Here is a 25242-nt window from a genome sequence, read left to right on the forward strand (position 1 = left end):
GAACCCACACGATTCTGATTGCTCACAGGAGAATATGTTTATGCAAGCCACTGTTTATAATACATTATCTTAAGTGACATAGAGCCACAATATCCCCAGAACTTTGTCATCTCTCCATTTATTGCAACTGCTTACCTACTGAACAATAATGGCTCAGAGAGGGCCGAAAGAAATGTCTCGTCGCCTCCGCGAAGCTCCTATTCGTTATTCATTTCGACGCACTCAGCTGGTCAACTGCAGTCGCGGAGTAAGTGGGTTTACTCTGCAGATTTCAGGCAGCCGCATACAGAATACAGGAGGCAGCCGCATACTAGACTATAGTAGCTCTTTTTTTTGTAGTAGCTGCACTGTAAATGCAGTATCTTGTAAACGAAGCTGTAAACCTATCAATCATCTGTGAACCCAGTTACGAGATAAATGCTTGTCTGACTTGATTCTGCGAAGACTATGTGCACTTGATTTTGTGAAGACTATGTGCCCAGTGTTTTACGGAAGTTATGCTTTGTTGCAAACATAACGCGTCTCCTTGTGTTTCTTAAATGCTGACGAAGACAGTGTGATTGTGCTCCAAGTGTGCTTATTTGACATTTCGAAGTTGGCCGCCCAGCTATATCAAATGGTGCTTGGGTTCAGCGTTTCGCTTGCACTGAAACGCATGCACAGACGGTCCAGCCTACAGCATTTCATGGGGACACTGAGCGACCAAGCGCCAGCAAAGTATCCGTTAAACTTTCACCTAGGCACGTGGTACCACAGCGGCAAGGCTACGAGCGAGCGGAGCTTGGACGTTTATTTGCGCCTCCTCGGGTGGCATGACGTCACACCTGCAAAACTTACGGTCCGTCTACTCAAAGTCATTGTGATGAGATAAATGACTTATCGAGACATGGTGTAGTAGAGCCCATTTCGACTTAGGCCAGCTTTGACTTGGGCGACCATACACACCATTTCAAGTATGCGTCAAGATCGTCTCGAGCATCCTCAAGAGGCGGCAGAAATGACAGTGTTTGCGTGGCGGCAACATGAACCTTGTGTGGTGGCAACATGAGCTTCACCAGCGGTTCCTCCGTCACTGTCTGTGTGGGGCCCTGCCCCTCACACCGACCCGCCATGGTGGCTCAGTGGCTAAGGCGTTGTGCTGCTGAGCCCAAGGTTGCAGGTTCGATTCCTGGCCACAGCGGCCGCTTTTCTTATGAAGGGAAAAAGCGGAAACGCCCCCACATTCAAGATTTCGGTGCAAGTTGAAGATCCTCAGGTGGTCAAAATTAACCTGGAACCCTTCACTACAGCGCACCTCATCGCCTTTGTAGCGTCGGCACGTTGTAGCAAGGCTGCTAGGCAGTGTGCAAGCTCATAGGCCGAAATGTTGACTAGGGTGAATGTTCATTCTTTTAAAACATTCATTGAAATCATGCACAGTGTATGTATGTGTGAGGAGTATAGGAATTTGATTATTTTATATTCAGCAGCAACAAGAAAATGCGTCTTTTTTGCTACTAAAAGAGGCCAAAATAGGCGGCGCACTTATTGTGATTGGTTTCATTGTTTTGTGATACCTGCACTGTTTCTTTCACTTATGGTGATGGGTAAGCAAACACGAGCTAAACTAAGGGAAGAGTACATCCTCTGACTATTACTAAGATACAATCAAGCACCGCACAACGTCGTGTTAAGTACATGTTAGCAAATTGAACAAAAGCTTTCTACTTCCGACGTGCAACCTGGCATTTTAAAAGCAAGGCTTTCTATGCCTTACTGATGGCGTTCGATGCTACTGCATAAGGCACTCCAGGAAAGTAATCTTTACACTGTGGGTTTTACATAACAATGATGATAAGCAGGCACATCAAGTGAGTCAAGAAAAAAAAATGCGTCCTGTGGTTGAAATATAACCTGGGTATCCCGCATTATGAAGCCAACGTCTACCCAATTGTGCCATTGAGACATGATCGAAGGACATCCGCTTTTTAAGCATTTTTATTTTAATAAAGGCGTTTCGTTTTTAATATAGCAGTGTTTTCGCAGCTGCATCTAGTTTTTGCTAACCACTTACTCTTTCACAGTGGAAGCCAGGTTTGACTGCGCCAGAAAACATAGCTTGGAGGGCGACAAAAAGCACATTTTTCAGCATTTAAGAATGCTTTTCACAATCGCATAGTGAACCGTAGGCAATCTTCCAGGCATGAGCACTGTAAATGGCACATTTTAGGTGCTTTTTTGTCTAATTAAAATGGGTGATATTTTTGTGCAGCAAAAAAATCTGCGTTATGAGCATTGTAACACGTTTTTATTTAACAAACACATGCGAACAAATACAGAACGAGATAACATTCAGGTTAGCCCTGAATCTTAAACAAAAAGGCCATGAACCATGTAGGCAGAACAAAATAAACAGGGGACTTAACTGCAAGACATGTGGATGAGCAATAGTTTACCCCAGTCATGGAGTAATCTCTTGTGCAAGTTAAAAATGCCTGCTGATAATTAATGAATCGATTACCAAAAGAAAAAGGCATGTAGAATTTTTTTCTGCACATGTACATGATAAATTTGAAAATAATCAGCTTACAGGTGGAACGAACATCTACGGCAGCAGCTCCTAACAAATTGAGCATAAGGCTTCCTCAAAAGTGTGACCTTTATTGACCCATCACACAGCTTTAATTTCTTTGATGACCAATTAGACCGAGCAGGCAATGCCACCCTTTACATTTACCCTTGCATTTGCCCGAACACTTATACTTGTTCGTTTTTCCTGGAACAATACCTGATTAGAACAGCCCCCCAGCCACAGCTACTTGTGACAATCTGCATGCACTATGGACAAGCTTATGTACATGTAACAAATGTGTTGTCTTCCTTTTAAAGAAGCCATTGTATTGTTACATGTGGCTGACAACCTCACATGCCTCCCACACCTTCTTCAGCCCAATTCTGGCAGGCAGCATTGTCTAAATAAAAAAACACTTTAAGGAAATGTTGGCGTACTTGAATGCAATCTTTTATGAGTGACCCAGTGACCACAATCATCAAACTCTTTTATTAGGTGTACAACCTACAGGTGCTCCACAGTGTGCAATTTTTCATGCCTAACAAGAAGACTTTTTCGAATAAAGCTTTTCTGACAGATGCTACAGTCATACGGTCTCTCACCAGAGTGTATTCGTTGATGCCTAACCAGGTCACCACTCATAGCAAAGCTCTTTTGACAGATATCACACACATAGGGCCTCTCACCAGAGTGAAATCTTTCATGAGTAACCAGGTGACTTTTGTTGGCAAAAGTCTTGGGACATAAGCTACAGTCATAAGGCCTCTCGTCAGAATGCAATCGTTCATGCCTAACCAGGTCGCTTTTTTTAGTAAAGCTTTTCTGACAGATGCTACATATGTAGGGCCTCTCACCAGAGTGCAATCTTTCATGCCTACCAAGGTCATTTCTTTTGGTGAAGCTTTTCTGACACACGCTACATTTGTAGGGCCTCTCACCAGAGTGCAATCTTTCATGAGTAACCAGGTGACTTTTGTTAGCAAAGGTCTTCGGACATAAGCTACAAACAAAAGGCCTGTCGTCAGAGTGCAAACTTTCATGCCTAGAAAGGTCACTTTTTTTCGTAAAGCCTTTCTGACAGACGCCACATATGTAGGGCCTCTCACCAGAGTGCAATCTCTCATGCCTAACCAGGTCATTTCTTTTAGTGAAGCTTTTCTGACAGACGCTACATTTGTACGCCCTCTCGCCCCAGTGCAATCTTTCATGACTAACCAAGTGGCTGTTGTTAGTAAAGGTCTTCTGACATAAACTACATACATAAGGGCTCTCTTCAGAGTGCAAAATTTCATGCCTAACTAGGTCACTTTTTTTAGTAAAACTTTTTTCGCACACACTACATACGTAGGGCCTCTCACCAGAGTGCAATCTTTCGTGCCTAACCAGGTCGCTTTTTCTCGTGAAGCTTCTCTGACAGGCACTACATATGTAGGGCCTCTCACCAGAGTGTAATTTTTCATGCCTGACCAGGTCGCATCGTTTAGTGAAGCTTTTCTGACAGATGCTACACACGTAGGACTCCTCACCAGAGTGCAATCTTTCATGAACAACCAGGTCGCTTTTGTTGGTAAAAGTCTTGTGACATAAGCCACACAAATATGTCCACTCACTAGAGTGCAATGTTTTATGAGTAATCAGGTCACTTCTTTTAGTAAAGCTTTTCTGGCAGATGCTACATATGTAGGCCCTCTCACTGGAGTGCAGTATTTTATGCCTAGCCAGGTCACTTTTTCTAGTGAAGGTTTTCTGACAGGTGCTACATATGTAGTTCCTCTCACCAGAGTGCAATCTTTCATGAGTAGCCAGGCGGCTTTTGCTAGTAAAGGTCTTCTGACATAAGCTACAGACATGAGGCCTCTCACAAGAGTGCAAAGTTTCATGCCTAACCAGGTCACTCCGTTTAGTAAAGCCTTTCTGACAGACGTTACATATGTAGGGCCTCTGCCTCTCACCAGAGTGCAGTTTTTCATGTCTAACCAGGTCGCTTCTTCTAGTGAAGCTTTTCTGACAGATGTTACATATGTGGGGCCTTTCACCAGAGTGTACTCGTTCATGCCTGACCAGATCGCTTCTTTTCGTGAAGCTTTTCTGACAGATGCTACACACATGAGGCTTCTTGTCAGAGTGCAATTGTTCATGAACCAGGTGGCTTTTCTTAGTAAGAATTCTATAACATAAGCCACAAAAATATGAGCGCTCACCAGAGTACAACGATCTATGAGTAACCAGGTGGCTTCTTTTTGTAAAGCTTTTGCGACACATGCTACACTCGTACGTCCTCTTTCCACAGTGTAAACTTCTATGAATGATGAGGTTTCTCCTTTGAGAAAAGCTCTTCTGACAGACATTACACTTGTAAGGCTTTTTGCAACAGTGCCCTCTCATGTGGATGTCTAGGCTAAGTTTCTTACGGAAGACTTTGTTGCATACACTGCAAGTGAAGGGCGAGTTACTACTACAACATTTCATTTGAGTGGTCCGATGGTTGCATTGTTGACATGACTGGCACGATGACAGCTGCCCTGTGATCTCTGCTTTCTCGCCGTTGTTGAGAAAACTCCTAAGTGGGCAGAAGAAAAAAGAATTAAAATTGAAAAAAAAAAAACACATTTGCAAATGTCAACTTATAAAATGATTCACCCATCAATTGAGGTGTTAGTTTCAATAAATCTACAGGGTAAAATGTGATCATTACCATGGCACACTCAGTAAAGAAGGCCTAAGGTGTCTGCAAAATCTAATACGCCAAGTTCTCCTTCAGCTATTTATTGTGAACTTCCCCATTGACTGCGAAGTAAGAAGCACAGCAATGAGTGATATATGCACAGATACATTGCAAGCCATCTACCAAACACAACTATACTCAAAATAAAACCAATAAAAGATGCCAAAACGATAACAATAGAAGAAACTCCAAAGTGATCAGGACCCTCAATTCCATGGTTAAATACCAATACAGTTAAACCTCGACGTAACGAACTTCAATGTAACGAAACCCTCGATGTAACGAACCACGGAATTTTTTGTAACTTCAAGTGTATGCACACGATGTATTTTCACCCTCTGTGTAACGAAGTCCCGTTTGCCAGAATTTCAATGTAATGAAGTTTCATGGAGAACTAGGCACGAAATTGAAGTTGTAGAAGTAGATTTTGGGAGATGCAAGCGCCAAAATGGGGTCCCAATAAAACGCGAACGGCGACACGGGTCGCCCAATGCCGCGGATGCAGCCAGCCACGGAGTCTTTGAGTAAACCCCTTCCCTACAAACTGCGTGGCGTGCATACACGGTTGGCGCACTGTTTCTGTCCCTATATCCAGCCCCTCCCCCTCCGGATGGGAAGCCACTCTTTCTAGCTCAGCCTTGGACGACCAGCGCGGACTGATCGACCGGGCAAGACAGATCGCAGCAGCAAATGGGGCCCTGGACTAAGGGCACCACCCTCTGAGAGCTAAATAGTCTCACTTTATAATAAAGTTTTCTACTACTACTACTACTGTTTCTGTCAGAGCTTAATCGTCTACCGCTTAATCAGCATCAGTGTGAACCGCACGGAGCGTTTTCTCCCCGGAAAAACGCAAAACGCGCCCTGCAAGCCACAGCCGCGCTGACGCAGACGTGGAGACCACCCGCGCGATGCGGTTGCTCCAGCGACCACTTCTAACCGCTCGCTAAAACGCAACTCGAGGGGCAAATGAGAGGGGCATGCGAGAAAAAAAGCGCATAACGTGGCCGAAATTTTCATTTTAAAACGTGACACGCGCCGCTTACGAAAGCGCCCATCAAATATCCTCTGCGGTGGTAAGCCTAATCGCCTCTGGCGTTGCCGCCGCCGCCGCATGCCACCACTTTGAATTCATTCGAGTTCGCTCATGCTTGTTGGGTTTCATCGTCTCAGCAAGCATGCGCGTTTTTTTTCACATTGGCGACCGCGATTGCGTGCCGGCGGCGGGAAGTGACTCGCGCTGCGCGCGGCAGTGAGAGGAGCCTGACCAGTTTCGGCATGGTTTTGCCAATGGGGAGGCACGCACCCTATGGCGGGAGCTTCGAAGCGCTCGGGGATGCCGGCTGGCTAGATGACAAGGCTCACCACCCCGGAGGATATTTGATGGGCGCTCTCGTAAGCGACACGTATGATGTTTTACAGTGAAAATTTCACCCACGTTATCCGCTTTTTTTCTCACATGTCCCTCGAGTTGCGTTTCAGTGAGCGGTTAGAAGCGGTCGCTCGAGCTACCTGCATCGTGCGGGCGGTCTCCGTGGCTGCGTCAGCACACCTGTGGCTTGCGGGGCGCGTTTTTGCGGGAAAAATTGCTCCATGCAATTCACACTGTTGCCCGCGTAGACGATTAAGCACAGATAGAAACAGAAACAGTGCGCCGGCCGTGTATGCGCACCATGTTTTCTTTTTCAGGAAACGCTTACGGGATGAACACTTCATTATAACCGCGAATTTCAATGTAGCGAAATTTCAATGTAACGAAGCAAATTACGAATTTTACCGACTTCGTTACATCGAGGTTTAACTGTATATCACGTAGTCATTACTCCTAAAATTTGCTTTTTAAGAAACTTGCCCAATTCAGGGGTTTATGCAAACACAAAATGTAGGAGAAACCTTTGCACTGACAGGACAAACATAAGAATCCACATCTCAAACAAGCCAATACACTGAAAGAAATTTGTATGCAGGACTTTGCACAAAACAGCTTCAGTAAAGTGAATAAATATCTGTACTGCAATTCATTATTGCCACACTTTATTGAATAAAAATACTAGCTTCTAGAAAAAGTTTGACAGCATGCAGGCTACCTGAGCAATCCAACCAGCAAGCACGTTAGAATATAACTGTACGTAAAGAACCTACTCGCCTGAAAATGAAGAGCAAGCATTTGAACTACGGGGTCTTTGGGGTTTTGATAAAAAAACATGAACATTACAGAACTATTCCAGTTTGACTAAAATTGCTTTACCAAAAGCAAAATCCAAATTTGCAGCTTGTGATAAAACACTTAGTTGATATTGAACACCGCAGCAAGCAAAATACTTAACTAAAAATTTAACATGTCAGCAGAAAGAAATATAAAATGCAGCCAAGAAAACACCAATGCAAAGCACACAATCACTTGTACTCTCTACAATAGGTAGAGATTTGGGGACACTCAGTCTGCTACATTATTAAAATGTGCACTTTTTTAGACCCACACAATCAATGCTCCCATAATGCAACATAAAAAGTGGAGCATTATCTAGCAGTTTAAATGATTTCCATCAGGTTCACAAACTTCCTCCCATGCAGAAAACATGAGCATGTCTGCAAGATCATTTATGTAATTCCCTCTTGCTGAATGTCTGCAAATCATTTACAATATTCCCTCGTGCTGACAATAGGTGGCTCAGGCAAAATGCACCTGTCATCTCATCAGTGTTGAATCATTTTTATTGCATGAATCAGTTTCTGATGCACCACTTCGATATAATAGGGCACCAAAACAAGAATGCACGTGTCAACAAAATATAAATGATGCAAGCCTGGGACAAAGAAGGCTTAGATAGCAGGTCAGATATGTCTAACATACTTTAAAAGCACTATGGGCAGCAAATGTTTTACTAAAAAATCATTTGCAGCACAAACAGGAAATTCCTTTCCTTATGCACTAAATTTATGTTTACCAGTGCCACCAGCAATCAATCTTGTACACTGCATAAATAAAAATGCACACCCAACTCCCACATTTCTGTCATCCAGCTGCCGTAGGAGCTGCACTTTCAATCCGGTTGAATGGGTTTCCATTAAGAAACTGATTCCAAGTTGCGCCACTTCAGCTGACAAATTTGTAAATAACTGAGGTATCTGCACCTTCCTGTCTAATAGTGTGTGACCGGAGCCTGCATTTGCAATTGCAGGGGTGGAACAGGGTACATGGGTTTGGAAGCAGTCCTGAGAGCAGGCAAAATTGACTTTTTGTAGCAGCCGTGGAGCAGCAAGAAAGGCATTTTGAAACATATTTGGAGCAGCCAGAGAGGCCATTTGGCAGAGGGCTGGTTCGGGCTGCTGTGCTAGCCCTCTGCCAATTAAGTTTAATCGATTTTTATACTACCGTATTTTCCGGACTATAAGTCGCACCCCCCTCAAAATGACAGTTTTTCCGAACAAAAATGTATATAAGTCGCACCGGTGTATAAGACGCACTGGTATATAAGACACACTTGTTATTTAGGTAAACTCATAGTGATTGAGATGTTAGAAGGAGCGGCGAAATTACATGGTTGCGGCGGCCGCCGCCTATGAACGCATCCCCTGGCTAGACTTGTGCATATACCGTCCAAAGTCTAGACAGAACTAGCTTCTCAAAAATGGTTTATTGATACACTCAGATGGCATGTACTTACAGACAGCGTTTAGGCAAATTATCTTCTTCCTCTGACTCGCTAACAAACAATTCAGCAACTTCAAGTGGGAGTTCCTCCGCCACTTCGCTGTCGTCCTCCGACTCACTGACGTCTTCTTCGCCAATAACGTCACCACTCGCGGACCGGATCACTCCGGCCTTTATGAACCCGGCTACAACTCTTTCTGTAGAAATGGAGTGCCATTTGGCCACCTCTCCAAACGTCGCGCGTCTCTTGCGTGCTGTCATCGCTTTCGTAAATCAGCGCAATAAAGGTGTCATGGCGGACGGTAGTGACGCAACCGGAAGCGGCCCGAAAATCGAAACTTATCAGCAAGCTGTCATTTTTAAAATTAGCAGCACGTTTACCTCCTCCACAGTAACTCACTGTAATAATTTTTAAGCTGCATTTTGTTTTTGCAACCTAGTTTGATATTACTTTGAATTTATTCTGAACTGAACTTACTGCGCGCGCGGTTGTCGGAGTCCATTATCATTGTTTTTGACTAGAAAAAGATGCAAATTCTTTGGGTTAACGTCCAGAAGCGATAAATGGGCTATGCGAAACACCATAGCGGTGCGATTCTGATTCATTTAGACCATAGAGCTGTGTCTCTTAGCGTGCGCTGGCCATGCGCGGCCGCCGCGAACCGGATTTATTCCATACATAAGTCGCACCGGTGGATAAGACGCACCAACAAAAATTTCAGAAAAAAACCGCGACTTATACACCGGAAAATACGGTAGGTATATTTGTTGTTCTACCTTGCACTATAAAACCTACTTCGAACATGGAACGCTGCTCTTGTACTATACTGGAAATTTACGATATGCGGAGATATCTACCTTCGACCCCAGTGAGTTCGCCGTCTTACGTCATTTTCATGCACAGAGTCGAAGGGTATCAAATAACAAACCATTGCTTCGTGTCCGGTAGATAGCAGTGTTAAGCGAACTCGCGGCGGCCTTCCATAAAACAAAGCGCTCACTTGCATTTTTCTATTCATCAGCTGTTTCAGTGCTTGCAAAGCAGAACATAGCATTGTCTTCGCCCGTGACGAGGTTGTGAGAGTCGATGAATGTATGCCGTAGACTACGTAACGAAGGCTTGGTAGAAGGCATAACTAATGCTGGGCCATTCTCCCCATAAGCAAAGCTAACCCCAAAGTTCGCAGGCATGGCTGAGCAATCACTTCACAACAAATACGAACTGAATTAACAAGTGAGGGCAGTGTCCAAGACCCTGTTCGTTGAAATTGAAATTCTCGTCAATAAACTTCCCGTCAATAAACTGCAAGCTTCCATGCGAATATTAAATATATGAAAGCGAATATTAAATATTCTATCTGTTTGCAATGTGACGCCAGACATTTCACCCACTTCTTGTTATTTTCCATTGATTGTGGTGCAGCGCCCGATACCGGCAAACAACCTTGCAATGCAAGAAAAATAAGTCCAAAGTGAAGGCGGAGAAGGTGCGTACAGCCAGCGGCCTTACAACTACTCAAAACCGAACTTCCATAGCCGCTCATACCCTTGATTAAACCGAAACATAACCACATTAATGCCAAAAACACGATGTTTAGCCAAGTTTTCAGGCATGGGGCATCACGGCGGTCGCATCTCGTCGCTCAATTTGGGCTCTGCGGTGCAGGAAAGCGCGGATAAACGAGTTTGGTGCAACAGAAATGGTTCGGGGCAGGATGGTGCAGGGAAACAAGTTTAACACTCAAAGGCGCAGCTGTTCCACCTGTGCAATGGTCAGACGAATTGCATGTTTACCTATTACCCCCAAAACTGCCATCTCAGGATGCCAAAGTGAGACATTGGGCCAGAAATGATCTAACACCTCCTTTTCCTATCCATGAACATTGCAAGGAAACCGAAACCCCAGGATTGCTTGTGATACAACAGGAAAGCAAGGAAATGATCTAACACCTCCTTTTCCTATCCATGAACATTGCAAGGAAACCGAAACCCCAGGATTGCTTGTGATACAACAGGAAAGCAAGGATTTTTATAGGAACCCTCCGACACTTTTTTCAACATTTCTGAAATATCTACCGTAAAATTCCGAGCAAGCGCCTCCACCCGTGCAAGCGCCCCCCCATCACTTCAGTGCTAATTTCAAATTTCTGCACACTCCGGGAAAGCGCCCCCCCCTCCCTCCACGCAGTTATCACGCACCACGTGCAGGCAACACTGGATTGCTGGAGCCAGTCTAAGAATCCAATCCAATCTGCTTCAACACAACGTTACACGCCATTTGTTTCTTTGTTTTGGCGGTGGTAGGTCATGCATTCCTACACAGTTGCAAAGAAAATCGAGGTGATCCAATGGCACCGAGAGCACGGGAAAAACGTGCCCCAGACCTCTCGACAGTTCAAGTTCGACCGAAAGCGCATACGTGAATAGGTGAAGAATTTCGACAATCTCCTGCAGCAAAACTTCGACGGAAGCTAAGCAACGGCGCCCCAGTGTTCAGCGAGTACGTGGACGATACGCTGTTCGAGTTCTTAGAGCGCGAAAGAAGCGCGGGACGCGCGTTAGCAACCGGCTGCTGTCTGAAGAGGCTGTGAAAATAGCAAACAGCATGCAGTTAGGTAACTTTGTAGCTTCCAGCCACTACATAAGCAGGTTTGGAAGCAGCGGTTCGGCGTTGCAATGTGCCACGCCATGAACGAGAGCCAGAGGACGCCCGAGGAATCTGCGGAGGCATTAAGCGCCTTCTGGACTTCCGCGAACTTCCTGCGATGGCGAAATGACGTCAAAAGGCAACTTAAAGAAGCCGTCGCGGCAGCAGGTCCTTGTGGCGCGCTGCTTCAAGGGGTGCGGCATTGCAAACACAATCGATTGCTCCGAGGACGGCGACCTGCACGGCGGGCTGGCAGATGTCGGAGCCGTGGTGCCAGAAGACCGGGGCGGACTGGAAGACGAGTGCGCTGAATTGTTTTTGGCTACAGACTCTGAGGAGCCTTTCGAAGGTTTCGAAAGTGACGAACAGCAGTAAGATCAAGCCGTGGCACCCGAAGACTGAGGCAGCAGAGTGCTGCAAACTTTTTTTTTGCTGCTAAGTTTTCCAATGGTTTCCAAAGTAACGAACAGTAACATCTTTTGCGTAATAAAGTTCATCTTCCTAATGAAAGTTTAAAACCACGCGCACTGCGTTTTTTTTTCCGTAAAAACAATTGTCGCCGGCATCTTAAATTTTGGTGCCATTCCGGGATAGCGCCCCCCCCTTCACTTTGCCGGTAATTCCGCCTTGCTGAGGGGGGGCGCTTGCTCGGAATTTTACGGTAAATGCTTTCAGAACATAATATTACACAGAATAGGGGATCACAAAGTACCTCAGCCAAAATTTACTGCTCTATGCGTATCAGGAATTTGCAAATTGCTCAAAAGATTTTTTTTTCCAGTCTGTGTTCTTTCATGTTACATTTTTTGTGTTCCGTTTTTTTCGCTGCTATGGGTGCCTATTACCCCCCTTATCATAGAATGGCACATTAGGTGGTCGATTGCAGCGTAAACAATTATTTATGGCGTCGTTTATTCGCTTCAGTTTCGGTTTCCACAAAACGAACGCTGAGCGGCCGCCATGACAGGAGGTAGCACCTAACGACACCATTCTTGTTGCACCGCTGCCGACCTGGACGCACGTGCGAGCCCAGACCAGCCAAGGTCTTCACCATCCCCGCGTGCCCGGGCAGCATGACACCAGTCCCAAAACCACGACGTGTACCGTGTTTGCACGATTGTAAGTCGACTCGAATGTAGGTCGACCCAGAAAAATTGCATCTCTCTCAAAAAAAAAGAAACGCGAGCGCCGCCTAAAAAATCATATCACCATTAGAAGCGCTTCCGTCAAACCACACGGCGGCTCTACCATCAATGATCGTTGCTCCCACAAGAGCTGTGTACTCATGGTATGCACGGTAGATGTTAAAAAAGAAAAGCTTTTGTAGAAGCACCCGGAATAACCATGCGCTGTGGGTTGAGCGGGAAGAACACATTCGCTGCGAGATGGCAACCATCGAAGCAACCTGCAGCGGCCACTGCTGCGCGATACCTAAACAAACACAGCAGCTGATGGAAGCGGCCGGGCATGATTTACTTTTGAGCGACTAACCTTCCACCATCGCGTTCGGAAGTGTACTCAACAATGTGATATGATTTCGGCTACATTAGCGCTGCGCATTGAATCAAAGGATTCGCTAACACTCATTTTGTTTATTGGAGACGAATAAGACGCTTCTTGACGCGTTTTTGCACGCGATTCGTGCACGTCGGCGTTGCGCGGGCAACTTTTACTTCTACTGCTTTTAAGAATTTTAAGTTCAACATTGGTATGACGCGTGACGAGCGTGGCAGTGGGAGGAGCCTGACGACTTGCCCCAAAGGGGAGTCGCGCTCTTCATGACGGCAGTTTGAAAGCGCTCGGGACAGCCGGCTGGTGCCACCAGAAATGTTTAGGCTTATCACGGTGGCGGATATGTTATTGGCGCTTTCCCTAGTAGCGGCGTGCATGATACTTTATAGTGTCGTTTTCGACCACATTATCAGCTCCTTATCTGCACAAATGCCTTCGTTTGTGCCTTCTGTGATATCTTAAAGAGCGGTTAGAAGTGGTTGCTGGAGCTATGCGCACCTCTTCGCGGCTGGTGACGGCGCCATGTTGCCGCCGCCGATCGCGTAGCGCGCAGCATGCGGGTTGTATTTGGGGCAGCGTCAGCGCGGCGCATTTTCGCGAGCAGAAAACGCCCTATCCGGTTCATGCTTTAGACCATAACCATGGGAACGAGGGTGCAAAGCTCTCCCTATCTTGTAGCACCCCCGATTTCTCGTTTCTCTTGCCGTTACTAACGATAGACGATTCAATTTTTTCGATTCTAAGTCGACCCCTTAACATTGGATTGTCAAATTTGAAAAAAAAAAGGGTCGACCTAAAATCGTGTAAATACGGTACACACGATGTAGCAGCGTGCACCAACCACCACCAGTGTGTCAGCCATGTCACGGGAGCCCCAAACGTCAGCAGTTATGGGGCAATGATGTCATTCATGCTGGCCCGCTCTGGGCTTTCTTGTGTGGGTAGAGGTTAAAATGGATTTAAAATGTTATACTGAACGGCTACTGTTGGAACTTGCTGGGAGATACCTCCTGATAAAAAGGAAGCATTTTACATCATATTTATCTCAGCTTGGAAATTTCGTGTCACTACTCCTTTAAATTATGTCATTAGAGCGATGTAGCAGCTATTGGCCAACTCCTTTGAATTATGTCATTAGAACGATGTTGCAGCTATTGGCCAGGTTCCTTTCTGTTGGAGCAATTAAGGCATACAATATCCACTTGAAAGAAATCCCCACAAATGCAAAACAAAAATGAAATGCAGTAATGCTGCGACGAGCAAACCATGGAGTGCCACTTCGTATTAGCGATAACATATTTCTTCAATGCTTTACTGGTCAGAAACTGCTCCGTAACTCTAAGGGTGAGCTTCACACGCTGCCTTTGGCCGCAGCGCCGTGGCGCCACCATTTGCATAGAGGCACTCCTCGGGCAGCATAGCACAGGCCAGAGCGACAGGGGGATGGTCACTTTAGTGTGCTTGGTGAAGACATGGAACGAGTTCTCACAGTGTTCGTTATAGGACCCAATTAGTTATTGTAAAAAACTCAAACATGCGCTGTGTTTCGGGGAGCTCTTTTGGTACAAATGTACAACAGAAAGAGTTTTCCTGTTGTGTTTACCCAGCGACGGAAAGCAGAGTGAGAAGCAAGCCATTCCGCCGCACAAAACGGACAAAATTAGCTTCGACTCAGGTATACGTGGTATTCACTGAAAAGTTCAAAGTTTAGCATCTTATTTTTTTCCTTGGCGATACTGAAATGAAAACCACCATTAGCGTGTCCGCTGTGCCACCACACGTGCGTTGCACCCGCATCTTACAAAAAAAAGAACACCAGCGTGTATTGTCTGCTGCGTTTCAACCCGATTCTCCGTGGTGTTGCCAACATACATATTAATTGCACTCACATTATGTGGTGGCGCTCTACATGCCCTCGAGCATTTCTCATCCGTCATATGAATGAATAACAGCAGCAACATTTCGAAGTGATGCAAGGATAGAATAGAAAAAAGTAAAGACTAGAAAAGCAAAGAAAGAGTACTTCCACAATGGTTGATGCTCTCCCACACAACACAACTTGAACAGTGCTGACTGGCGTCATGATGTGTCTGGGAAACGAGAAGCCGTAAAGGAAACGGTGAAGTGGAGAGGTGAGCTTGCTGTGTCATGGGGCTAAGTCTGCAGCAGTTCCAACTGCTTCGGAGATAGCTAGAATGGAGTGTGGCCAACAGATGGGTACTGGGGAGCGGGTGCTGGCACTTGGCGTCCCACACCAGCAGGGCAAAAGCCAGGTGACATCCAAATCCATGGCAGCAGCCTGTGCGGACAACGCGCCACCAAGAGGAAGTCCCTCCAAGAGCGCCCGATGGCAAAAAAAAACAAAAAATGCTACACGATAGCTGCTCGCTCCTAAATTAATACTTGCAATGGAACCACGTGAGAGCTGAGTGCACATTCCACCGCAGAAAGGAGCACTTGTGGTATGTCACTTGGAGTGAAAGGAATAAACCTAGGTTTCTCCACAACATAATGGTTTTGATCTCGGTGGGACAGCCTTATGCGTGTGTCGTCATTACGGATCCTGTGCGTCCCTGTTGCTAAGGCGACGCACATTGGCCTTCCGCAGCGGAAGGCGCCCTCAGCTCACGTGGCTCCACCGCATGTATTCGATTACCGAGCCAGCAGGTATCGCGTAGCATTTTCACCACTGCTGCTCTCGGAGGCGCCCCAGGGGTTTCGTTTCGGCGGCCCGTTGTCTACGGGGGCTGCCGCCTTGGACTTGAATGTCGCCCAGCTTTCATCCTGCTGGTGTGGGCCGTCGAGTGCTAGCTTCCGCTCCCCACTACCCGTCTGTCGGCCACACTCAATTCCACGAACTCCGAAGTGGTTGGAACCATCGCATACTTCGCTCCTCATCACAGCAAGTTTGCTCACCTCTACGATTCACCATTCCCTTCGAGGCTTCTCGTCTTCCGGACGCAACATGACGCCAGCCTGTAGCGTTCGAGGTTTGTTGCGTGCCACGAGATCAACCGCAGTAAAACTACGCATCTCTACTTTTTTCTAGCCTTTCTAATCTATTTTTTCAATATTCTATCCTAGCATCACTTCAAAATGTCAGTGCTATAATTCATATCTGTTGACGCCACGGCCAAGACGATGGATGTGAAGCGTTCAAGGGCAAGTAGAGTGCACTTCATAATGTGGGTGCGATTAATAATATATCTGCTGATGCCACAGCTGAGAATAGGATTGAAACGCGGCACGCGATGCACGCTGGTATTTTTTTTCTGCGATATGCGGGCTCAAAGCGCATGCGCAGGCACAGTGACCACGGACATGGTGGTTTTCAGTGTTGCCAAGGAAAGAAATCTCCCGGTAAACTTTCCAGTGAATACCAGCTATAATACATGTGCGAACAAACCTGTACATGCTCAAGACATACAAATTTGGCATCCAACAGCTCAATGTAGTTTCATTTATACCAGGCGTCAGCAACTTTTTAAAGTGCAGGGCCGAGTTGCACGAAGCCGACACGGCAAGGGCCAGACGGCAAATAGGGGCGGGGAAGAGAGGAGGGGGGCAGGGACTTTTTTTAACTGATGCAAAGAAAGAATGTGAAGACGTATCTGGCTAAGTGTGAAGATGGGAAGCAACGCCAAATGAAGGCGATCTTGCTTCGTTCCTGTTTAGCCGTATTTGAGGCTAGAATTGCTATGTCAGCCTTCAGAAGGGCCAAGGGGAGTGATTCCCTCCCCTTGTCACTTTTTTCTGGTTCCGACGTCGTGTCGGGGGCTGCCTCCGCATAAGACTCGTTGGCTGCATGTTGCCACCGCTGATATACATAGTTGCTGCGTACGAAGAAATAGAAACAAAAATGCCACCAAACACGTATGAAACATGCGACCACTAGCTTAAGCTCCTGCTCGCATGTTTAAGCAATTAAGCGATGGGCGCTAGTCAGAACAGTGCTTTAAGAAGCTTTATGGGCCATTTTTCGGGACTAAGTAGCCTCTGAAGGTTGGCCCTCATTCGCAGAAACATTCAAAAATAATTGCACAATTCTCCGCTAAAGCTGCTCCGGAGCTCGCCGATGTGGCCCGGCCTATTGAAGGCCACTGGGAGAAGCAGCGTGTCCTAGAAGGCCAGCAATATCGTGTGACGTCCCATCATCTAACATGGCTGCGCCCAGGCTGCCACTCCGTAAACCGTGTATACGAGTTTATCTGACAAGTATTTTGATGCCACTGACATCATCCGCACCGATTAATTTGCCGCCAAATTCGATAGAGTGCCCCTGCAGTGAAACACACCTAACACCATCCCCAGCAATGTTCCAGCCTACTACGAGCCTTCAAGCCACGATTTCTGGCACAGCCAAGAGTGCCAGATATACGATATCGCCGAGTGTGCTGGAAACTGTTGAACAGCTCATTACACAATTAACCGCAAAGAAAATTGTTTGTGCTCCTGGGCATTGATGGACCTGTTTTTCTTGATAGTCATGCAGTTTCAACTGCTTTCGGTTGCTGCACTTATTTTGTGGAATGGCGGCTGAAGTGATTCACTTTTTCTCTGATGCCGCCTGCATTTCGGGAGCTTCGAATATTCGAACGAATATTACAGTATTCGAATTCGCTTCGACTTGAATTTAAAATTTCCGATATTTCGAAGTATTCGGGGTGAACGAATATCAAAACTGCGTTCAAGTTTCGGTTTCGTTAGGCAAGCTGCAGTGCCATTGACATCAGGCCTACATCTTGACTACATGTGGAGCCAAGACAAGCTAAGCCACATTCAGAACGTTGTCGTAGCCTTCTTCGCATGGAGCCTTTTCTGCTCGCGAAAACGCGCCATGCACGCCACAGGTGTGAACGCTGCTGCGAAACCACCCCCATGCTGCGCGCGGCGCGGCCGGCGGCAGCAACATGGCGACGACTTCGGCCGCGAAATGGTGTCAAGAGCTTGAGGGACCGCTTCTAAACGCTCTCTGAAATGCCGCTCAAGGCACGCACGAAGTTTGTGCGGTAAAGGAGCTTATAATGAGGGCCAAAACGGCACTATAAAACATCATCCGCGCCGCTAGTGAAAGCGTCCATGCAATCTCTGCCGGGTTGGTAAGCCTAACATCCCCGGCAGAGCCAAGCCTGCTGTCTCAACCGCTTCGAAACCGCCGCCATGAGGCGCGCGCTTCCCCATTGGCGCAACTCGCCAGGCTCCTCCTACTCCGCGCGCGCGGAATCTTTGACGCGGGCGTCAAAAACACGCACGCACAACGCCGACGTGCCCAAATGCACGTGCATGAACTGCATGGCGCGGTTCCCGCATGGCCCACATTATAAGCTCCTTTACCACACAAGCAACTTCGTGCGTGCCTTGAGTGGCATTTTAGAGAACACTTAGAAGCGGTCACTCGAGCTCCCGACACCACCTCGTGGCCGCCACCGCCGGCCGCGCCGCGCGCAGCGTGCAGGTGGTTTCGCGGCATTGTCAGCGCGCCTTTGACGTGCGCGGCATGTTTTCGTGAGCAAAAAACAACAGCCCAGCCATTCCTGGAGAAAGAGCGACAAGAGGGGGGAGAGAGCTCATACGTCGCCGTCGCTTGCTCGCTCGGCGGTTGGGCGCCTCGCCAACTCGGTCGTATCATCCGCTGGAACACGTAGGTCCGTTTGTAAGAGCCGAAATTTTTCCCACTGCAAACAATCCAATTTCGCCGGGACCTATTAGAAATTCGTATTATCCTGAAATTCGTATCCACTGCATAGAACTTTTTTATGAAGGTCCCGCCAGGCCCGGAAGCTCAGTGTCTCAGTGGCAGGAAGCTCAGCAACACCTGACAGCTATTCAAATTCACTTCGATTTCGACACCAAGGACTATTCGCACAAGCCCACCATTCAATGAAGACAGTAACCCGCTTAGCAGGTAGAGGGATAAAATTAAGCTGACACAGCAGTGATCAAGCAACATGGGCCCTAGTTGTAATTTAATTACATGCTTTTAAATTTGCGCTGCTTCGGGCCCAGGACAGCACATAAAAAGTAATGTCTGTGTTCTTACATTCCGTTTTTGGCTTTTACCATGTGCTGCACATCAGGTTTCCTATTGTTTTTTCTAGCCTGTGACAAAATCCCCTTTTTTCGTGCCTTCATTTTTGCAACGATTTAAAAGAGTTGTGGAAACACACAGTGCAGCCTGTCTTTCTGCGTTGTTCAGAGTCTTTCTGCCGCAGTTTTAAATCCTTGTAACATGTATTTGGGCTTGCATTATCTAAGCAATGCATAGCAATTAAATCGTTAATTCTATATGCTGAACGATGTGTATTTGCTTTTTTCATTCCATTATCAAGTAGAAGCTTCGAACTATGGAGCTCCCATCTTTATGGTGAATATAATTGCTGCGTAAAAAACAAAAATTGAAAGAAAACCAATATAATACGCTGAAGCCTCATGATGCGGGTGCAGTCATTGGCCATGGCAGGTGTAATTAGGGGGCAAATCGAAAAAACCTGCCCATCAAAGGCCAGTGGTGCATTTTTACGAAGATTAAATGACTGGGAAAAGTATGCGTGCCAATCTACCATGTGAAGGTGGTTGGAAAGCGAAGCTGCAAATGACACCCAGCACAATTACCTTGAATTCACACATGTGGCTCTACAAGGAGTGAAACCAGAGACAAAACTACTTAACGACGCCCTCTATTGCTTCAAAGAGATATTCTTTGCTAAGGATAAATCAATGCATGATTCATGAATGGTGGTTCGTTGAGTAGTAATGGATGAGTGGAAACTTTTCTTTTTTATAAAATAAAGGAAGCTCAAACCTGGTGTTAGACGATCTCACTTCTCCGTCTCTGCCATCACCATAAAGGCGATGGGATCGGAGGCAGAGATAGAGGAGAAGTTAGATGCTATGCATTCGTATGAGCTTTTAATTTTTACAACTGTTTAAATGTGCAAGGCACGGTCATGGCCACTACACGTGCCGTGGGCGGAGCACACAGCGGCGCGAGAGATAGCATGAAGCTATCCTGCGGCATTCAGCAAGAATGCAGGGGGCAAACATGCAAATGTGCTCGTTCAGTGTGCCGTCTGTCTCACCCACCTCCACGTGGGCTCGTAGCTCAATCGGTAAGACAACGGGCTCTCGCTCCGTTCTTCTATTCATTCCAGGTTCGATTCCTGGCGGTGCCAGTAACTTCTTTTATTCGTTTGCAGGAGTTAAATCAGAACAACGTGACGAAACACAGGAAGTACTAGCATGCCGAGACTGAGAAAACATCGCAGCCGCTTGCAGCACGCATGGCCATTGGAAGCTCCCTTAGCGACGATGCTGCCTGCAGGAGCGCCGCTGTTCCTATATGAAACGAACACGGACGTTTCCTGACCAGTAAACGCATTGGAGGACTTTAGTGATAACTATAGTGGTAACAATGTTTCCTGATGGGAAGGAAAGAGGGAAAGTATTCATCGAACGCATTGGAGTGTCCTTTTAACGTGAAAGCCCTGATACCTCACTCCAAGAAGTCCTGTCTGTCAGTGAAAAGTCTGTCAAGCAAGCTTACCAAGTGAAAAAATGCCATGCGGCGTAAAAGAGAAAGGGCTACTAAGAGTGTCAAACATTCGTTCCTCGACTGTTATATGTGCAACATCAGCTACTGTTACTTTTACCATCGCTGCCCTCCTACCGACCAGTGCAACTGCTGTGGAACAAGTTCCTAGAGCAGTGACCCTGTCAGGCATGGTTGGTGTTGTATGTAATAATTAAGAGTGCAGCAGCTGCACAGGATGTAGAGGATGTCAGTTTAAAAAGGGAGGCTACCGCATACACATCTGGGTTTTGCGTTATATGATCAACCTTACCTCATGTTTGTGCACTGCATTGCATGTTTAGCATTTGATATCCTGGAATGGCTTCGGAGAGTGGACGACCCAACTACTCCTGCCTCAAGTGATGCTTAGACATCAACAGCTAAACAACAAAAAGCACCCATTGCCCCGTCGAGTGGATGTTAAACTAAAAAATGAAAACAAGATTACTGCCAGCTCAAGCACGTCATTGTAATTCTTCTTGGGAGTATGATTTTGTATTTCTTGCCAGCGTGCTCATAAATCTGCCGCTTATATAAATCCAAGCTGCCATCCTTTCCAGCATTTCGAATATACATTCCGATGCCTAGCAGCGAGATGAGTTAGCTATGTACGAACTGTCAGCTTTTTCACTTTCTTGAACCCATGAATAGGTACAACGGATGTTCCCTACTTCCCACAATTTCAGGACTCCAAAGGTATGGGACTTATCCATCCCAACTGCAAGGAGCATGGGCAACTGCTGCAATACAATAGTTCTGATAAAATGAAACCAATATACATTGTTGGCAGAGGCAAAAGCGAGACCTTCTTTCTTCCGATGGTATAAAATGTATCGTGTGGAACTGCGGATGCGCAGAATATGTTGTCCACCTTGCTGCACGTGCTGACATGCCGCTCGTGACAGCACTGTTGATGGCAAACCAAAAAAGTTTCACGGACTAGCTTTTAAGCTAGCCATTCCATGCTTTTCGTACCTGGCCAGGTTCTCTGTACATCAGGGGACCCAGCTTTTGCCATACATCTTCGAAGTGTGTGAAAAGATGCATGCAGTTTTATTAACATATAAGTTAAGGGAAAAGAAAGTAGATGCTACAATTTTCACGTCATTGCGATCTTCACCATATCTAATTTAAATTGTGCTATTTACAAATGAAACCACTTCCTAAACTGGCCTTTAAAATTTTCAGCTGGGATTATACTTCTATCAAGTTAGTTATATACATATTTTCACAATACATAAGCTAGTGTTTCACAGGCCCCTGGCTTTGCTTCCATTTCTATTTGTAGAGGCCTACCCCAAACTAGATTCGCCAAATTTCTTGGACTGAGGAAAATAAGCCATCATTTTAAGAGTGTTTATGTTCTGCAAACAACTGCATTGGCAGCACTGCCTTGCAACCTACCTTGTGTTGCCAGAATGTGGTTTGCAGGAGCAGGTGTGAGGACCAGCCTTCGCCACAATGTCCTCATCGCCTTGTGAAGCCGGAAATTTCTCCAAAGCAACAGATTGGGCATTCTCCACTTCTAGAAGTAAAAAGAATGCAGGGTCACAGGAGCTAAAACCTACCCATATGAAAGAAATCCTCAGATAGGCACATGCTCCATATTAGACATAGTAGACTTTGCTATGCAGCACATTATTAATGCCTTTACGTCGAGGCGGAGCCGTAACCCGGCTCCTGCCTACTGCAGGAATTGTTTCAATAAAGTCCTTTCCAGTCCAGTCCCAGGGAGAATTAAGTGTATCAGCGCTATATCCTCATGCAGTGTGCGGAGATCACATCTTTCATGCAAACCCCTTTTGGTGCGTTATCCCTCGCAGCTGGTGTTGCCCAACACACCTCGCTCACGCGACGGGAGCCAAGTGGGAGAGCGCCAGCAACTGGCGGGCTCGTCGCCAGGGTGGAGGCATTGACACTTTTCCTCTCTGCATTACCCTGGAACCAGTTCTACATCTACACCAGCACCAACAATTGGTGAGGTGTTGTGGGATTCTGCGCAATAAGAGGAGAGCTTCTTGGCTTCGGGATGGCATAGCACACAGACGTCTCAGTGAGTGACTCTTGTCCTAAGGAATGCGGCACGAACGAACGCTTCCGAGCGAGTTCAGAGACTAACATCGCGCCCGCACGTGCGGCACCCTCCGGTATTCCATGGGTAAGTAAAACCATCTCGGTTACTCATGTTGTTTGATGCTTCACTACCAGTGTTATCGTTATGGCCTATGATAGGTCTGTATGCACTATATTTCACTGGCATGTTGCAATAAATGCTGCCAATGATGATTTGCCCTTGTCGCTTTGTGCCTTTCTGTCTCCATGAACAATGGACCCGACTGCAGCTGGAGCTCGCAAGGCGTGTTTGGTGAGCACGGACAGCTGCGATGTCGGGAATAAGTAGTCGGTAGACATGTTTAACACTACAAGTGTGACACTGGCAAAGGCACCAATGCCTGTGCGCCGTATCGAGCCAAACAGATATGGTGAGATGCTCCAAGCAGTGACCTTCCATATTTGTGCGTTGGACGAAAGCAAAGTGCTTATGTTAACTTTACATCCACATTGGCCCACACCAAAGATAGTACACTGTATTTACTACAATTTGTGGTGGCATTTTTTGCAAGCAAAATGACTGTACATAAAGAGTACTCATTGGCTTATGCAAGCAACAAAGGAGTACTGGCATTAATTTTTTTTTTTCACTACTTGTGCACCTTCCGCCATGGTTAACATAGAATAGCACATTAGATGGTCGACAGTAATAAATATTTACAGCCTTGTTTAATTGTGTCAGTTTCACTTTGGATGAAACGAACACAAAGGCAGCAACCATGACAGGATGGCCCCCTTGAGGTCACATTTCTCTTCGAGTGCTCCCGGGCAGCCTGAAGTCCCAAAACTGCGATGTGATACACAAGACGAACCAGCATGCTTCAACAGCGCTCATCACCTGGCTATGTCATGGGAACCCTGACATCAGCAGTTTTGAAGTGATGCAGTTTTGGAGTGATTTCAGGTTCTAAATATCGTGTCCGTACTCAAAGGAGTACTGACACGACAATTTCGCAGCACAGACGTTCACTACCCAAGGCTTGCAAGCCTAGTCTCCTTGATTCTAGAGCAACTTGCTTATGCTCACCGCCTTCATTCAAAACAGCATGTCCCTTTAAACAAGGGTGCATGCAATATTTCCGTGAGTTCCTCTTATGTTAGCTAATGTAACCAACAACGTATAGTAGCTTGCAAGCAAACACACATTTCAAGTATTATCGCCATGCAGGAAGGCAGCATCTACATCCAACCTGGTTTGGGTAGCCAGTTGTGCTTTTGTGTGAATCCCGTACACATAAGCTGGAATGCAACCTTTCCACAAATGTTACAAAAACCCCTACAGATACCTTATAAAACAGCAAGGTCTTTTGTAGCCAAAGTAAACATGCAAATACGACCTTTGGCCATTACATCATTACAATGTCACATTACGTTCAGCCACCACAATGAAATGTAATTAGACTACCATGAGAAGAGAAAAAAATTGTGATTTGCAGCAACATTCGGGCAACTCTAAAAACTTCAAGAGGAACAAAGCATGACGGGAACAAAGGGGAAGATATGTACTTAAGTCGAATACCACATTTGTTGCGCCCGTCTGAAGCAATGTGGCTCTTAAATTTCTTCTCCTTTGCTGCCAATAAAGTTGCATTGCAACGAGCAAAGGTGATCGTCTTGATGTTACTGGAGTAACAACAGCAATAATGGTAGCACAAGCTTTGCAGCAACTGATTGACTTTCTCGTAAGATCTTCAAGAAGCACAAACTGCTGAGATTGGCAGCGCAAGGCATGGTGATGACGTAAAAAGGCTTGCAGGTGACAAGTAAGCGGCTGCACCTTTCCTGGTCAATTTAATGCTACACAGAACCTGGAACACTCCCTCAGCTATGATTGCCAGTGGGAGCATCTAAAGAATTAAAAAAGGAAATGGGCGACCTCTTTCCTTCCACTTAACACCTGGGGAACGCAGAGCATTCAGGAACATTGCCGCGATGACAGAACACAAAAACATTGATCTATTCTGAGCTACTTGCAAAAATCTGCAGTGCCGTCAATAAAATGTTTGTGTTCAAACTGCCAAGTCACCGATTTAAATCTAAATACTACAAAGTTCTTTGATTACGAGGTTATATCTTTCAACTTATTGCGTACTATTATTACTTTGGAATATTCTTGTGATGCGAACACGAAAGACAATCACCAGTATCCACAGAAAGTGCTGGGTTTCCTCAGTTGCCACACGGATGCCTGCACTGCTAAAAGTTATAAAAAGACAGTGGCCTTTCCCACACCACTCCCTCAACAAATGATACAAGCGAGAAAGAACAGCAAAAACGAGCATAACTGCTACCACTGTTTTTGGAGGACAGCAACCAGAGTGGCAACAGAGTTGCAGTCCTGTCGTGTGCAAGCCATGTGTATTTTTCATTTCCCCATTCCAAGAACCAAATAAAAAGTGAACGTGCTGTTTCCAAGGTTTTTTAAGTTTTCTTTCACCAGATGGAATGGTAACAAAAAAGCCTTGCATAA

The 25242-nt window shown here is 46.1% G+C and overlaps 1 protein-coding gene across 2 annotated transcripts in view; it reads right to left on the minus strand.

Annotated features, from left to right (window-relative positions):
- Positions 1-2265: 2265 nt before the first annotated feature.
- Positions 2266-25242, minus strand: part of LOC144158572 (uncharacterized) — a 28213-nt gene continuing 5236 nt past the window's right edge. For both annotated transcript variants that reach the window (XM_077689538.1, XM_077689537.1), the window contains 2 exons: positions 22065-22185; positions 2266-5111 (listed from right to left, as the gene is read on the minus strand). In XM_077689538.1, the coding sequence (XP_077545664.1) occupies positions 3056-5111; positions 22065-22185 (2177 nt within the window). In that variant the 3' untranslated portion in view covers positions 2266-3055. The remainder of the gene's footprint in view (positions 5112-22064; positions 22186-25242) is intronic.

The sequence above is a fragment of the Haemaphysalis longicornis genome, unplaced genomic scaffold (assembly GCF_048455015.1).
Source record: "Haemaphysalis longicornis isolate Haplotype H1 unplaced genomic scaffold, Haemaphysalis longicornis Haplotype H1 scaffold_10, whole genome shotgun sequence".
Lineage (NCBI taxonomy): Eukaryota > Metazoa > Arthropoda > Arachnida > Ixodida > Ixodidae > Haemaphysalis > Haemaphysalis longicornis.